We start from the raw sequence: 17,931 nt of genomic DNA on the forward strand, positions 1-17,931 counted from the left end.
TTTTTAGATTGGTGGGTGGGTAGATGAGCATCATTTAGACTTCCATTTCCAAAGGCTTCTGTGCTCTCGTCTGTAAGCCTTTTTAAATCGACCATTTGTTGGTGCCGACTAATGCTAATTATCCTCACACGGCCTGCTGGAAACGGTGGTTGGGGGTTTTTGGAAAATGCATTTGGACAGGGCAAATGGTGCAATTCCATGCCTCGAAATGAGCCAAATTAACTGTTAAGCAGAGCACAAGGCGGTAAAGGATTTATATTCATATCCAAATATTTGTCTTCACTTTTTTTTTTTAAGTCAGGTTTCCTGTCAGCCAAACCTTTCCTGCACTCCATCATCTTTCTAAAGAACCAGTTGGGCCATCTATGACCTCTGTTATGAAAAATAATGTGACTCCAGCTCATGTCAGTTGGGTGAAGCAATCCCTCCTCTGCTCCACCTTACTCACTTCTCCCACAGCATTTCTTTGGAACTAAAGTTTTGTGGGATCTTGTGCAACTCTTCAGCTGTGGCGTTATTTTTTAACCTTTCAACATTAGGAACATTTGAAAGATTCTGTCATGACTGAAGGGAAGAATTGTCAGGTTAAAAGATTGATCAAACCAAAATCCTGCATTTTGGTCTAATTCTGTTTAATTTAAAAAAGAAAAACAGCTGAAATCTTCGCCTCTCCGTGATGTAAACTAAATCTGTACAATCTGTACATGTTTAGCATTGTAAACGGTCGATTTAAGGTTAAAAATGTCATATTTCTGCTTCCATAATGAACAATAACGTCCTAAGTAGCAGAAGACACCCCCCTCCTCCTCCCTTTATGTTTCTTAAAATGGGCATTTAAAGCATTAAAGCCGTTTTCTGGGACCTTTAACCCATCCTGGGGGTATTCCCTCTGTTTTGCCCCAGATCAGGAGAAATGGAGTGACTACTATGGTTGGTTAGTCACTGGAGAGCTGCAGCAGCATATTTCCTGATTAAATAAGCGTAGACTAATCACTAATGGAGCTGTTCTGCAGAATTAAATCAGATAGACGTCAAGAAAAATAACCAAACGAGGGCAGCAGATTGAGCAGGATGCCAGTGGCATCTTTGAGTCTTTGTTTTTCTTTTTAAAATTTTTTTTTTTTTGTTCTTTAGGTTCAGCTTCATTTTTGCGTCTTCGTGAAATCCTTTTTGCGCAGTCTTTATCATAAATGAAGTTAGTCCTGCACTCTTGGACTGCTTCCAGAGTTGTAGACCCAACTTCTAAACAGAAACCGTCTAATGTCTGTTATTTCTTTATTTACTGAGAATGTTTTCCACTCTGACAGGCTGTTTTTTCCTTCTCCAGTGCTCTGGGAGGCTCTTCAGCACTTCATATTCCAGCATTTCCCAGTGGAGGATGCCTAATTGATTATGTCCCTCAAGTGTGCCAATTACTCACCAACAAGGTAAAGGAATTCCAAGGAAAGCAAGTCCTTTGGCACTGTGTGCAGCTCTTTAATAATAAATGTGTCCAGATTCCTAATATGGGTGATTGGCAGATGTACGACTCATTTGTTGCTTGTTCTGTGAAGTGAAAGCTTAGCTGTCCTATGTGTGTGTGTGTGTGTGTGTGTGTGTGTGTGTGTGTGTGTGTGTGTGTGTGTGTGTGTATTTAAGTGCGCTTGGCTGTTGTCTGCCAGCGTGGGCGTACTGGCTGACCTCCATATTCTGTCTGAGTGTTTTTTGGCCTCTGCAGGTTGACAAGTAGATGCAATGCGAATGCGCTGTAATGCCATTTCCTTCAGGGAGAATTCCCATCCCCCAAGCCCTCACAGGGAGGCCAGCTCATAATCCTCACAAAAATCCTCCATTTCTTCCTGCTCACCTGGTATCTGACTAGCAGAATACCCAACAGGTCTGGATGGTTCAGGTTTTTCAAGTTTGTTTTTCTGTCAGAGGAAGCTAACCCTGCCTAGAGGAGGCCCTAATTGAGTAGAACTGTGTCAACGGCAGATAAAGAGGATTTGACAAAAGGAATGATGTTCAAACTGTCAGCACATTTTTTTTTAGAAGCAGTACGAGATGATTGTGAAAACTCTGCTGACGTATTACAGCTGGGCCAAAAAGTACTTTGAGGCGCTGACATACCGTCCTGTAGAAACGATTCTACGGATATTTATCTAAAGACCAATTACGGCATATTTCGTTCCGCCTCCAGAGGTTGTCTGATGGGCGACACGGGCAAACAGAGTCCATTATGAACCATAAAAAGAGGTTTTGTTTAAAAATGTTTCATGGTATTTTGTGATCATATTTAAATGCTTTAAGATTAAGGACCATTATTAAGCAACTTTTCTTTTTGATGTCTTTTCATGCTGTGTGTGAGAACAATTAAAGGAAATTGCTTTACAAACACTTTGAACAGCAAATATAATGGATTTAGCATTTGTACTGATTTCCACGTTAACACAGCTCACTGACACATAAAAATACTCATTTAAACAGTAAACAGGAGTATCACCTACTCATTTTAATGTATCGGTGATGCAGTGGTCCCGCTGCCATGCGTGATCAGAAACATCAAAGAGATCAGAGATAATATCATTTTCCTGCATCGTTGCACGCAAACTGAAAGGAAGTTTGCGTTTGTCCTCCAGACGTTTTGATGTTCATGTCTACACGCTCTGGTCTGCACGTCTGGAGTCTCGACTCGTCTCCCCTCTGTCTTTAAAATTAATCCAGACCGCTGATCTGTGCTGTCCTTTATTCGAAATGAGTGTTCAGTTAATGTGGAGCAGGCAGCACACAACATCAGTGTCTACAGTATTAGTTCATCTTCTTTGTCTACTGCTCCCTTCAGGAGTCGCCTCCTCGTGTCCTTCTTCACTACGTCCATGAAGCTCCTCCTTGGTCTTCTCTAGACCTCATTTCCCAGGTTCATTATCAACATGTCCAAACCATCTATGATCTGTTCCTCTGATGGATTCATCCCTGATCCTTTCCATCCTGAACCTCCACATCGTCATCTCTGCTGCCTCCTGTCTCTCCATCAGAGTCTAAACCAACAACATGCTGCTCTCACCACCATCTTCTACACCTTTACTTTCATTCTTAATTATACTCTATTGTGACCTGAAACCTTCTTCCACCCATTCCTACCTGTTTACACACGTCTCTCCACCTCTTTCCCCAAACTCTGTAGTTCTTGAAGTCCTCCACCCGGGCTCCCTGTAACCTCCCCGTAACTTCACCGTTCCACGTTCCTCTCATCTAAACACAGACCTTCATTCTTCTATTTTCCAGAGCAAACCACTTCTCTGTGTTCCTCCACCTGATCTATGCTCTCACTACAGATCACAATGTCATCTGCAAACATCCTGATCCACAGAGATTCCTGTCTAACCTCATCTGTCAGTCACTTTCTTTTAGTAGTTAATTTTATCAGTATTTATTGTGTGTGGGGTCATGGGTCGTATGTTTTAACGGAGGGGAGTGGGAGTGGTGAAGGGTGGGTTGGGTTTTTATTGTAATATTGTGTCTTTTTTTTTTGTTCTAAATGTTGAAGCGCTTCGAGTTGCGCAATGTTTGAGAAGCATTTTTTATTTTCTAAATAAAGTTTGATTTGATTAGTAGAACCTGTCAACACGTTTCCATCTCTGTCCTTGATCATCAGAATCTGCCCCACATCCTCTGCCTCACCTGCACAGATCCACCTCTCCCTCCTTTGTGTTCCACCTCTTATACGTACGTCGTTCGTGTTTTGAGTGCAGGAAGTCTAACCTGCTCAATCCCTTCTTGGTTCTGTAGTACAGCGGGAACTGGCACACTTAAGCCGGCTTTTTACGGTTCCCAGGGGGTCTACATGAACGGGCATAAATAGGGGGGAACTTGGGAATTTTACCGTCTCCTTTATTGCAGAACGAGTCTTTGAAAGTGGCAACAGATCTAAGAGCTGATCCAGAAAATACACTCGTGTCGTTTTATCTCAGATCAGAAAGACGACTCAATGCTGGAAGGACCAAAGAGAAACAGCTTTAATGTACACATTGATGATGCAATGTTTTAATGAGAAAAATTCTTTCTTTTTATTTTCTAATTACTTTAAGCCACTACCAATCTGAAACATGTCAAAATGGATCTTTACTTCTAACAGATGCGCCACAAAAAACACAAGTGTCCAGTGTGATTGGTTCCTTTGATTTAACTCAACTGAAAATATAGGATTTGATGATAAATATCTAACAGAACAAAACTACTTTATGTTACTCAAAATTTAAAAGACTAACAATACAGTTTTGCAATCCTATGTAAATTAAATATGGTTACCAGCTAAATATCTGGAACAAACTTGTCAGTTATTTAATTAAAACAAAAAAGTGGGTTTATCCCTCAAAGGTAATTAGAATGAGAAATACCAAATGTCAATAATAGAACTGAAACATGCTGTAAAATGTTCTTTTGTCAGAGGCGCAATCTAACAAAATGACTTTCATGAGGCTTTCACTATCACTCTCAGGAGAGGACACATGACTCATCAGGCTGTTTTCCAGAGGACTGGTTAAAAAGAATAGATTTGTAGTGGGAGAAAACTAAGCAGTGATGGTTGTCATTCAAAAGGTGTTGGTACTTTTTTGGGTAAGGGTACAGATAGTCAAGTGTCATTACCTTAAAATTAAATGAAATATTAGATCAACCGGCCGTAATTGTAACAGATCCTTAAACACACGTGTTGCAGCATGTATGTGGGTTTTTTTAAAGGCTCCAAGAGTTCAAACAAACTCTTCACATCCTCTTAAAGTGTTACAGTGATTACTTTGACTCAGACGTACTGTAGAAACAATAAGTGGATGTACAGGCGAGGCAGTTGTGGGCGCAGACATGCTCTGGATGCCTGCAGAGCAAGATCACCTGTCTTGCATCACCAATGACTTCAGGCAACCAATCAGAGGACTTGGCTCTTATTACTATTGACATGGGGGCAGGAAAACGGTTCCAGTATGTTTGCGAAAGTTCAGTGATCCAGAGATCCCTTTAAACACATGCACACAGGGAGGTACACACGGTGTACTTCCTGTGTAAGCCGTGGTCACATCCCACCCGGACGGGGGTTGACCTGCACGGGTGCTGCAGGTTTTTGGGTTGTTGGGGCCCATAGAGGGTTCTAGAGAGGAGCAATCGCATCTTAAGGCGTGTCTTACGGTTCCCTTGAGGCTCATAAAGCCACCTAAAGAATGTCATGAAAAAAGAAACGTATCATTGTTGTGCACGTTGTAAGGTATCGTGAGGTACTTTTAAGGGTAATGGACGTTGCACGTACAGGAAGGTGCAACTTCTTAATGACCGCGCACAAATGCTGCAAACATGGAGTGTCAAGGTGATGCAGAGGTGCCCATAAGACGCCCGTAGGACGTCCACACAAACTACACTCTGATAGTCTGGTTTCCTCATTTCTAAAGGTCAGGCTGAAATCAAGGAGGGTGTGAAAAAAGGGAAAATCTGTGCGACTTACCTGCGTCTCACCTACTTCACCCTTACTTGTACTGTAAAGGCCTGTTCACTCCGGGACGAATTTCGCCGGCGATATTCGCCGACGTTTAACGCCTCGTGACTAAACAAAGGGCACCAATGTGAGTGTGCACACCGAGGCGAAAAAACGCCACGCGCCAAAGCGTCAAAAAAAAAAAACGCCTCGGGTTCGTTTTTTTTTTTCGACGCGTCGCGTCGAAATCTATTCGACCAATGAGAATGGCGCTTTTGCACACGTGTCTGGAGCTTCTGAAGTTACAGTAAAACACAACTTGGGGGCGCTCAAACACAAAACTGCCTTGCTGAGCACACATACCAGCGAAGAAGTTAGACGCCAAGTAGCGTCTACACTGCCGCGAAGAAATAATGACGGACATTCTTAAATATCCCCGAACCAAGTACCAGTTGGAGCTACTGGTGCTTGAAATATTCATGTTTTCTTTGTATGATTCTGACAAGCGCGTAAATACTTGCTCTCTTCTTCTGAGTGAAAAGCGACTTTAAGAATCGTAAAGTTGCGCAGCGCCACCTTGTGTACAGGAGTATTTCTGTTTACATTAAGCGCCATCTAGTGTCAGGGAATGAAATAGCATGTTCGCTCGGCTCATCGTCAGCAAAAAATCGCCTGGGTGTGAACACAAAAAACGTGGCGAAAAACGCTGGCGAATAACGCCTGGCGAATATTCGTCCCGGTGTGTACGGGCCTTAAGTCTTTGCTACAACCTGTCGCCCGCCCAAAATAAATTGTGCTTTGAACATTTTCTCTATAGGTGTTCACTGTCTACGACCCTGATAATTGCTACGGCCACCTGTCTGCCCCGTACAGATTTGCCCATTTTTCGTCCACAGACGGCCCGTTTCCACCCTCAAGGGCAGTTGTGACAAAGGCTTAAGGCTCTGAATCAAGCTAACCTACTGTCAGGCGTATCACAGATTTCTGACTTCCTCATTCACCCCAAGGGTTGGGTTTAGCAGTGACGAGCAGGAAGTCTGCAGCATCTTAGTCCTGCAGTGAAGCCTGTTGTGACACGAATACTTCTTTTGGGCAAATACCTCCACCACATTATACTAGCTACAACTTTAAACTCAGCTCTGTTAGGGTTTTATATCGTTTATTTCAATTATGTTTGAAGGTAAAAGAGAAGAAAAGGATTTGTGGTTAAAAAAAGAAAAACTTGGAAATGTTACAAATTGCACAGCGTTTTTAAACAACATAGTTTTATTGTTGCTTCATGCGCAGGAAGTTGTTTGATATTGAAACATATTTTAATGTCAGAATCCTCTTTGGTGCACATGCAGCTGTCATTCGTCCCAACACAGCGGATCCAGGACCGTTTGCTGACGGATGGTACTGGTTCTCTGTGTGTACTTTAGAAGTGGTTCTGTTGGTACCAACACCTTCTTGTGTCCTGAGCAGGTGCAGTATGTGATTCAAGGCTACCACAAGAGGAGGGAGTACATCGCCGCCTTTCTCAGCCACTTTGGGATGTAAGTCAGCGAAGCGTCCACTGAAGTAATGCCAGTGAGTTCAGCGTTAATGTAATCGTGGACGTAATCCGTGTGGATGTTGCAGGGGCGTGGTGGAGTACGATGCTGAGGGATTCACTAAGCTCACCCTTCTCCTCATGTGGAAAGATTTCTGCTTTCTGGTGCACGGTACGAGTCCTCCTCCCGTAGAAACGGATACTTCTAAAAATGGTGTTTCTGATGTTTCCTGTCCCTCTGCGCCCTGCAGTGGATCTGCCGCTGTACTTCCCCAGGGACCAGCCCACCCTCACCTTCCAGTCTGTCTACCACTTCACCAGCAGCGGTCAGCTGTACTCCCAGGTGCAGACGTCGTACCCCTACAGCCCGCGGTGGGACGGCAACGAGATGGCCAAGAGGGCAAAGTATGTCACTGATACCTCCAAAGACGGATGAGGCTTTGAGTTTTCTCCCCTGAAAGAAGCAGACAGGTGATGGTTACAGAACACGGGTCTGTGTCCGCCACATCTTCAAATGTTTGCCTGTTGAATATCTGTTATTAGATATCAGCATAAACATTTGAAGATGTTGAGGACCTGCAAAGACCTGTAGGACCCTCCTCTGACCAAAGAACAGCTTTCTGTTGTGGCTGTTTCCTCTGCAGAAACTAGACCTTCTGGCTCTGGAACCTCACTTTATTTCTTTCTTTTTTGCGGTTGTCCTGGGATCTTTAGTTTTCTGTCCTAAGTCGTGATAAACTCTTTGAATTTTATCTGTACATTTTTTCCTCTCTGTGACTCTTCTACTTCGTAAACACTTTCTTTCTGCATTTTGATATTTTTTTAAGCATAAACTTCCCAACAGTTTTGATTCTGAGCCTAAATTGAAAGACAGATATCTAATTCTGATTTCAAAGGTTTGAGCGTTTCTCAATGGACTTTTGTTTTTCCAGCACTGAAGCAGAAAGAATTGAAACATTTATAGAAAATGAGGTCCATTATTACAGAATGAAAACAAAGATCTGATCAGGACGAAGAGGAGATTGACTGACGAGCCAATCAGGAAGCAGAACGCTGGCAAAAAACAAAAGCCTGCAAAAAATCTGTGAAAGTTGAACCCCAAATATAGGGAGGGAACACCGTACCCACACTTTTGGATGCTGACGTTCCCCCCGTCTGTGTTCCCCCTGCAGGGTCCACTTCAAGAACTTCATTCCCCAGTTCCAGGAGGGAGCCTTTGCTAACGGGAAGCTGTAGTTCCCTGTGGCTGGGCGCCTGGAGGCCGGCCACAGGGTTTGTGCACGGCCCACTCTGGCTTTATCTGAGAGACTTGGTCAGAAAAACAGGCAATAACCTGCCTCCACTTTAGCAAAGATGCCCACAAATGCAGACTTTTCTTTTTTCCTCACTGGATTTTTAATGTTTTTTCTTTTTTGCATCCTTTCTTTTCTTGAACTGTCTGCAGACGTGTTACTGTACAAACAGACGGGTTTAGTCACAAAGGGTTTCTAGCTCAACATATTTCCTGTATTCTTGTTTTTCCTTAATGTGAAAAAGTCTTTTGGAGAAGCTCTGTGAAGAAAAGCCGACTAGTGTGGCTGTTCCACTTTAAGATCTGCAGTCATTTGTGGGTTTGCATAACAAATCAATATTCATATGGTTGTTTTTGTTTGATTCATATTTAAGAAACATTGTTGCTATAAAAATATTAGTAGGTTTATTTAAAGGGGTGGAGCAGATTAAAAAAGGGGGTGTGGCACAAACCTCCCAGTTCTAACACAGCAGACATGGACGCAACATACAGATGTGAAGCAGCAGCAGACCGCCATGTCAAGTGTTCATCACTGAATCACAGGAAACATGTTCAGCAGAATTTAGTTCAAAATGACATTTATTTGCTCGATGGGTCATTAAAACATCTCCTGTTCCTGAAAGACTCTTTTTTTTTTTTGGCTTATTTTCACACTCGAACCCGAATAATCTAATCAAGAAAGTTTTTCAACAGTAAAATAATCTTTATTGCTCATTGAAAGAAAAAGAATTGACTTATTTTTGCAGTGCAGCTCCATGTGGATCTGTGACGGTGACGCTGTCAGGATGGGATTTCATGAAGCTGAGTTCAAAAATACGCCCGTCGGAACAGCCGTGGTTATCAAAAACCTCTGAAAATCTCCCTCCAATGTATCCGAACGGCAGACCTCTGCTGGGAGCACGCCGGCGGACGGCGGCGTGTGTTCGTGTGAGGGAGGCGGAATGTGCGCCCGCTTGTTTTCATCATTAAATATGAGGGTCAGACTTAGGGGTCCTTGCTGGCCTCAGGCGCAGCCCTTTGCTAAATTTATTGTCGGTAAAGCAGCAACTGTCAACTCTAATTGGGAACTATAGGGTGAATGTATCTGGGGCATTTAATAGCATCAGGGATCTTAATAAAATAATTAAAAAGCAAGATTCTTTTTGTCTTTTGGCCGCCCCGCTCCATGTTTGTGGCTCTAACCTTTCCCGACCTGCTTTCAAAACATGTCGGCTGTCAGCTGCGGGACGAACTGCTGCTCTCGTTTCTGGGGGCTCGGGGCTTGTTTGAGAAGGAGATAGTTATAGGAGACGAGGGGCAGCGGCATGATGGGTAGCGTCTTTAACCTGACGGACAGCTGGTTCCGGGCGCCACGCTTCCGATTGGGGTTTTGGAGCTGAACCTGCAGATCCACGTCCAGAGATCTGCAGTCTCCACCTGCTGCCGTGACTGAAGGCAGACTGCGTAAAGTTGATCACCTGAGACTGTCGGCAGGAGAAGACTCTCACTGGGAAGGTTCCTCACTGGCTGATGCTGACTGAAGCTGGCATAAGACCTTTAAGTCATTTGTAAACAATTCCCTCCTGTGTCATCGTCGCAATGCTCAAGTCACATCCAGTTAGCCTCGTGTGGAAAGTGTCTGCACCTTTACACGCTTTTAAGCAACTTAACGCGGCTTTACCCACTGTTAATGATCCATCCTGCAGAGGTGCTGCTCACGGCACGCCACCTTTTGAAGATGCGCTTCTCAGCCCTGAAATCAAAGTGCAGAGGTCTGCCAACCCTCAGAGCTAATGCTCCAAATCCACTAATCCAGCTGCCTTTAAGAGCTCACCGCAGCACTCAGATGGAATAATTACAGCCTGGAATAATTAGCTTACGAGCTTCGGACGTAGGTAGGATGATTACATTGATGAGGCTGTTTTCTTTTTTGTCCCGTTAGATTTCATGCCTCGCCGAACTCTGATTGGATGAGCGCTCATTGTAGGTGTGACTGCCGTTTTCCTCTGACCGCTGCTCCTGCTGATGGCTGGACGCCAGAACCCCAAATCTCATGTGATTTCTGATTTTAATCCATTTTTTTCTCCCTCCATTTATTGTATTTATTTATTTATTTTACAAAAACCACGAATGACAATATATCTAACAGAAACTCTTCTTGAACACAAAGTGCAGCTAAACCCAAGCTGTGAAAACATTTGTGTGTTTTGGGAGCTGCTGCTAGCTTTAGCGTCTCTTATCGGCCTCCGTTTCAGGCCTTGAAGCCGTCGTTCTCCCACTTCTGGTAGCCGCAGCCTTCAGACACATTTGGAGATTGTCGCTCCAAGTGGCAAAACCGAACCAGTTCAGTAGAACTGAGAACACGGAACAAGCTCCTCTTTGCTAGTTGCCATTTTAACGTCTGCGTGAAGCGAGAACGGACTGACCACACATCAAGAAATGTCCAAGAAAGCAGAGTGCTACGAGAGTCAATCGCAATTTTCCAAAAATGTCATTTTCAGAAGATCATCTTTGGTAAACGTGTCTCCAATGGTCTTTTAATGTTTTCAGCCAAAATCCAAAAATCTCTGAGTTGTGGGCGGACTGTAGGAGCAGAGTAGGCCTGTGCTGATTTCCCATGATCCCTTTGTTTACACGCTCTCCTGCTGACTCACAGCCCCCCCCACACCTCCAAGCTAACATTACTGGTTCAACAAAAATAGGGAGCAACGTTGGAGCCATCCAGCCGTACAGTTTTGGGACAAACGACAGCTCAGACGAGGAAAACAAAGACAGACACGGATGTATTTGTGGATGAATCAGAATGGAGCAGAGCAGGCTGCTTGTTGTCTGCTGATAGTAGTTTGTACGTAACAACTACAAACTGCTCCTCCGGATTCACAACAATTTGAATAAAGAAATACTCACAAACACAATTTAATCCAAATTTTCCGCAAACATCAACACTAGCATTAGATTAGCATTGCCAGCGCTGGTGACAGCCCCATAGGCAGCCCCATCTCAACGTGCCAGCCTGGAGAACTGACAAGTGTGCTAAACAGGATCATTTAAAGCTTAGCCACAAGCACCTCATTGGGCCACAACCCAGAGTTTGCTCCTGGCTTCACCCAGAAGTCAAAGTCGTCACGGGAACTTCTGAAGAGAGCGAAGGCAGATGGAGGGAAACATGCAGGAGCGATGAAGAAAAGGAGGGAATGATTAAAAACCCTGAATCATGTGAGCTGACAGGACAAACAGTCATTGCAGGGATGAAGGCCTGGATCTGTCAGCGGCCAGCGCAGGCAGTCGGCCGCTTTGTTGGACTCTGTTCACGTCCGGATGGACCGGCCCGTCGGCCCAGTCCGTCTTCTTTTCTGTTTCCTCGCTGACCGTTAGATGCTTTCGGTTGTGTCAAAGTGACATTTCTGTCCCCGTCTCACCTTCAGGGGGAGGGAGATTCCTCCCTCGCGAGCGGCGGGTTGTTGATGTGAGCCATGTTGAGGATGATGGATCTGAGAGGCTTAACTAATTTTGGAAAGAGAGACCAGGAGGAGGAGAGCGGAGGGGGGATTTGGGGCTTTTGGTTGCAGCCTGTTTGATCTGGGAATTTGAAGTTTTGAAAAAAAAATGGCCCAGAGATGTGAAAAAGACAGAATTACTGCTCAGGTTCCATAGAAACTCAGAGTTTGCTGAAAGGACTTGAGCCACAGCGAAAAAGCTCCTGCCCACCTGAACAGATAAGTCGCTTCCTGCTAATTGCTAATTACTCCTTGAGCGTGGAAGCCAGGAGAGCGCCGCTAAGCTGATCAAATGAGCCCTCGCTCTGGAGCTTTTTCCATGTTATCCTCATGATGTCCCTGATGAGCTTGTTGTTAGAGTTTCTGTCAACCCTTTCTCTGTGGCCAAAAATGAAGACGGGCCTTCTTTAGTGATCCGACCTCAGCTAAAGCAGGACTTCCTGTTCCTGTGTGGAACATCGCTCTCCGTGGGCTGCAGAGTGGCCGCTCCATCAGGCTCCTTACAGCGGTGGTGCCCAGCCTCCAGGCTGTGGACCGACACTGACCCATGGAAGAGTTGCTCATCGGGACGCAGAGAAAAAACACGACATACATTTTATTGATAATCTGATTCTGAAGGAAGTTTTATTTTGGAAAACTCCTGGATTTTCCACAACCTTCGGTTCAGTCACATGTGGAAAATCCATCTGCTACTTTCTTAACCCTTGTTCTATCCTAGACACTTTACCATTGGGAGTTGGGTCATCTAGACCCACTAGACAGAGCTCTGAACCTTTTTTCTTCAATGATTTGTGATCTTCACTGATGTCCATGGATTACATGAAATCTTTCCACCTTTATCCACCTTTGTCATGGTAGGGAGAACACATCAGTGGAAGGGGGGGGGGGGGGGGGGTCATCTAAGATAGCACAAGGGTTAATGCGCTGACAGCTACATTTAAACCCTCAAGCTAGCAAAGGTAACAAAAAACAAACTTGTTTGGAAGTTTTTTTCAGCAGAAAAGAGCAAGAAACGAAACCGAAGAAGTGCCTTCGACTTCAAAATGAAAGACATCTGCAGGAATGTGTGGAATTATTGTGGCAGTTGTTCCCACAGACCATAATAATAATGCAGAATATTCCATCATGTGTAATGTTATGCGTGTGCTGCCAATAAAGTTTGTTCAATTATATTTAGAAAATACCAGTTTTAGGGCGTTTGCTGTTTTGTCAGGGTTTCCGAATCTACAATACCAAAATCCAGGACCTTGGAAATTCGGCCAAAATCCAATGATTTTTAATTATCACATTATTTAATTATTAATTAAAATAATTGATAATCATATTTGCCTTTTAAAAGAAAAGTAGTGAACATGGTGTCCGAATTGCCGACGTAGTTCCGCACTGTGCAGTTTTTTAGACAGACGTGACGTCAGCGTCACGCAGACCAGTCCGTTAAAAACATCGTCTGACATAAAGCCGGTCCGTGGCCTGAAACAGGCTGGAGACCACTGCTGTTTGTCCTTCTTTTGCATGGAACTCTTTCAGAAATCTTCCATTCTTAAATCATAAAGTTAAGATATAAAGAAGCCTCCCCCCTCCCAGCAGCCCCAGCTACCTGAGGAGCTGTCACTCTGGATTTCAGGGCTGTGCTTTCAGCCTGTCAGGCTGAGGGAAGCCTCCTGATCAGCTGCAGACACTGATAGACCTGTCAGGTGAGATGAGAGCCTGACGTACCGACAGGAAGTGACAGGACTCCCTCTTCCCTCCGCAGCTGTCACTCACTGCCGCTCCCCGTCTCCATCCTCCCACCTTGGAAACATGGATATCTATTAAGCAAAAGAGAGCGTGAAGGATGAGAGCAGGGAAACTTTTGGGGATGAAATGAAGCTGAAGCATCCATTTGGAATTGTGTCTGAAAACTTTTGGCACCCAAAATGACTATATTAGGAATGTGGGCGTGGTTAACAAAAAAAACCAAAAGCTTACTTTTGCAGATTCTTCTAAAAATAACATAGACCTGTTCGTCATCCCCAGGCAACAAAAGCATATAATGCTTGCTGTAGAGATAAAACCAACAGAAAAGCTGCCATTTTGAAAAAAAAAGGGTCTTTTCTTTATGAATTTTCAGCTCTGAGGCCTCAGAGCTTTAAGGGTCCAATTGACCCTTTAAAATATTTTCTGTGCTGTTATCTCTCATTTCAGAGGAAAACTTGATGCCAACACTCTGAAGAGCAGTCATGATTTCTTTTATTATGGCCCGCAGCAGCAGTCACTGACTGCAAGGACCATATTGTTTTCGCAGTTGGAACGATGACCTCGCCGCCTTTCAGCGAGAATGTGACCCCCTCCGCATGCTCGAAAAGTCACCAAAACGTGCACACACCTGGGATAAATTGCAAATGAATTTTCCACAAAGTCAACGTCACCCCCACGAAGACGATGACATCACGGCCAGCGATCCCGTCAAAAAAATGAATGGGCCGAAAATCGCGTATGGGGGTCGAACAAAATGTACTTTAAAATACAGTCGCGAAACCAAAACACGCGTGTCGGGGATATCCCAAAGATGTTTTGAAAGCATTATGGGACGGCCACACGACCTACGGCTTGGCGGCCATTTTGTGGCGAACTCTGAGAATTGGCGATTTTCGTGTTTTCCCACGATATGGGAAAACGACACTTTTGTTTGAGCGATTTTCACGCAATTGAACACACTTGCTGCCAGCTCCAGTCTACAAACACCACAGAAGTGTCGTTGACCTTTGACCTTGGGAAAAGGCCGCCATCTGTAATTTTCTCCAAAAAGCACCTTTAGCACCAGATCCAAACGAAAACTCGTCGTTGGAATTTTCATCAATCGTCTCGTAACTTTTCAGGCATCAACGGCCAGCTACTCTGGACAAAATGTTGGAATTAGAAGTTGTAGAATTGGAACGGCGTGCGCGTGGCGAGCTAGCAAAGTTGCGCACTGTTATAACTCCCATGCCTTTCAACACAATACAGTGAAAATTGAATGCATGCATTCATGCCTGAAACAGAATACATTGAAAAACACTGGATATGGACATATAAGGAATGTGGGCGTGGTTAGCATAAAACCACTGTTGCTAAGGACGACAAAAACTTTACTTTTACCGATTTGTCCGAAACTGACGTCAATCTGTTCGTCCTCCCGAGGGGACCAAAACATAAAATGGTTGCTATGGAGATAAAATCAACAGAAAAGCCGCCATTTTGGAAAAAGTGTTTTTTTTTTTTATCAACTTATGACATATAGCTCTAACCAATGCAGGAATGTGTTTTTCTGAGTCAGTTAATGATGCTGATCGCTATGCTAGCACTTTTAGCCACATTAGCATAGCTAGCATAGTTAGCATAATTAGCATTTTAGGTAATGTGTTTTCCTGAGTCAGTTGATGATGCTGATCTCAATGGCAGCACTTTTAACCAAATCAGCATAGTTAGCATAATTAGCAAATGCTGTTTTGACTAGCCTTTATCAAAAGTGGGCAGTGAGGGCGGTGAGGGAGGCGGTGGTGCGTAGAGTTGGGCGTGGAAGGCGGGTTGTGTCTGCGGGCCATACAACGCCGCTTGCGGCTTTAAGTTTTTTTATTTTGGTCAGCCAAGCTTTTCCACATACTTTTCCACCTGGTCTGCACAAAATCTGCAGATGCATCAAGTGAAAAACCATCAGAAGCCAAGTTTCACCTTTAAGAGTTTGGATTGCATCATTAGAGCTGTCAATCTATTGAAATGATTGCAGGTCATTAACTCAGAATTCATGGCAAACAGAAAAGTGCAGAAATCTGAACAGATCCTGCTGAAAGCACAAAATGTTCTACTCCATCGTGAATTAAAAGCAATATAACATGAAAAAGGAACAACATGCAGCGTCAAACCTCACACTGAAGGATGAAACGTCTCAAACGCCCCTCAGCCAGAGCTTTGGCCTTTAAGGTGCATTTACTCTAAACTTTGGGCTTTGGACTCAAGAAAATGGATTCTTTTTCATCAAAAATGAAAGAAAACACAAGTTTGAACTTGAATCTCTCTGAACTTTGTGATGCTGTGAAGTTTCAGTCTTAAAGTCTTGTGGGGGCAACTTTTAATTGGAAAAAAAATGGAATGGGGGAGGGGGGGTCTGCAGTCACTGAAAAGAAACTTCCCAATCAGAGAAGCATTTTCATTCTTCCTCTGCTGCCCTGGAGCTGCAGCTGCTGCTGCTGTTGGGGAAAAACGAGGAAAAAAGATCTTCAGGTTTTTCACATTCAGTTCAGAAAACCGGCAGAAGCTGTGTGTCAAGGTCACTTCATGGTCAAGGTCACTTCATGGTCAAGGTCACTTCATGGTCAAGGTCACTTCATGGTCAGGGGCAATACAAGGTTCAAGGCAGCAGCATGGTTGGTGTCCCTGAATGGAAGCATGGAATGTTAGAAATGTGCAAAACCTTCAGTGCACCCCCCACATACCCAGCTGACCTGAAGCCTCCTGCAGGCTGGAGGTTCCTTCAGGTCAGATGTTCGACCAGAATGAATGTGACCTCAGATCTGATCTATGGGAATAGCTGAGATGCATCCCAGTTCCTCACCTGGACATTCTCAAAGTCTGAAATGTGCTAAGAGGCGCTGAAAGGAGCTGAAGAACTCTGTGGATCACAGAGGATCCGGTGTCAGACGGGGTCTGTCTCTGAAGGCCTGAAGGAGATCCTGAGGAAAACAAGTGGACCTGAATGCTGCGTTGACAGCAGGCATGTGATGCATATTCTCAAACTCATTTTGAACAAACGGCGTTCACGCTGGACTATCTCTACCCGATATAAAGCTGGTATACTGTACTCACAGTGGGTGCAAATCTGCCCAGTCTTGCTCCGAATTCCAATTTTACCATGGCCCAATACTCGATTCTGATTGGCTGCTAGGTGTGGATGAAAACGTGAGAATTCAATTTTATTTGTATAACCCAAATTCACAACAACAGTCGTCTTGATGGGCTTCGTACCGGTAATTGAAAAAGTAAAACATGAACTCAAAAGGATCATGAATACAAAGAGTTCAATAGAAAAATACTAAAATGAACTAACAAACTGACTAAGCTAAACTGGCATCCCTGCCCTTTGACCCCCCCTTCGCGGTAAGGAAAAACTCCTAAAAAAAATTGGATTCCAGAAAAAACGAAGAAACCTCAGGGGTGCCCACATGAAGGAGGGATCCTCCCCCAGGACGGACAGGCGATTTACCATAATCCACAGTGATGACCCCACACCTGAAAAAAGAAGTTCCGGTCAGCTAGCTTAAATGTTTTGTATCACTGCTCCGGCTTCTCTAAAACGAACTTCAGCTTCATCATCTAAAAAAAACTAAATCAAGCGGGAAGAGGAGAACTTTCTCTCTGAACTGATGGTTTAGTCAACCCATCGTGACGCATCCATCGCTTTCCTTTGCCGCTGTAGTCGAGGTCGGTGCCGCCTCAGCAGTGACCATGATAACGGGCTGCACCACGTATGAAATATTTGATTTAAACTGAAAAAATAACAGGAATAAAGTACAGGTTTTTTGGAATATTTATAACTTCATGGAAGCAACCAATGAACGCAGAGAGGACAGTCCAGCCCGTTAGTTTCTGATGATGGACAGTTTATCGGCCATTATCCCTTACAGATTCAAGACTTGGTGTTGTGTAATTCTGGCCGGGCACAAACCGCAATTTTTATTTATCCTTCATTATCAATGTTTGAACGGTGCTTCCGTATATCTCTACCAAGTCTGAGTCCCTGATTGGTCAACCTTCAATACCAGTTCAATGATTCTCTGTTTTGTACGTAGAAAACGGACATAAGTTATGTAGCGACGCGTGAATGAGACGGTTTAGAACGCCGGAGCCCAAAAAGTTTGTCTAAGTGGGTCAGACTTTTCATTAGAAATGGTGGCTTGAACGCACCTTCTCTGCCCGGCGTGAACGTAGCATTAGGAGGTAAGACTAAAGTGTTGTTGAAAAAACAACACTTTAGTCTTAGACTTCTATCAAACATGTGACCTGTTTCTAAAGCCTGAACTGAACACTGACTCCAGAAGGTCCAGATCGTTCTTATCCAGCCTCTCTGAACCTCTGCCTTCTCCTGCCTCCCACTAGAAGAATCGGGAGGAACAGCCGTGGGGGAACTTACCAGAAGCTGAGATGATGCCAGGTCCACAAGCAGCAGAGGTCTTTGTAA

The 17,931-nt window shown here is 44.1% G+C and overlaps 1 protein-coding gene across 1 annotated transcript in view; it reads left to right on the forward strand.

The window, feature by feature from the left end:
• Positions 1–8,884, forward strand: part of babam2 (BRISC and BRCA1 A complex member 2) — a 100,485-nt gene extending 91,601 nt beyond the window's left edge. Inside the window, exons 8-12 of the mRNA XM_004082797.4 lie at positions 1,328–1,427; positions 6,905–6,975; positions 7,061–7,143; positions 7,223–7,376; positions 8,144–8,884. Of these exons, the coding sequence (XP_004082845.1) occupies positions 1,328–1,427; positions 6,905–6,975; positions 7,061–7,143; positions 7,223–7,376; positions 8,144–8,207 (472 nt within the window). The 3' untranslated portion in view covers positions 8,208–8,884. The remainder of the gene's footprint in view (positions 1–1,327; positions 1,428–6,904; positions 6,976–7,060; positions 7,144–7,222; positions 7,377–8,143) is intronic.
• Positions 8,885–17,931: the final 9,047 nt, after the last annotated feature.

This window comes from Oryzias latipes, chromosome 22, assembly GCF_053564925.1.
Source record: "Oryzias latipes strain Hd-rR chromosome 22, Olatipes_Hd-rR_3.1".
NCBI classification, from domain to species: domain Eukaryota; kingdom Metazoa; phylum Chordata; class Actinopteri; order Beloniformes; family Adrianichthyidae; genus Oryzias; species Oryzias latipes.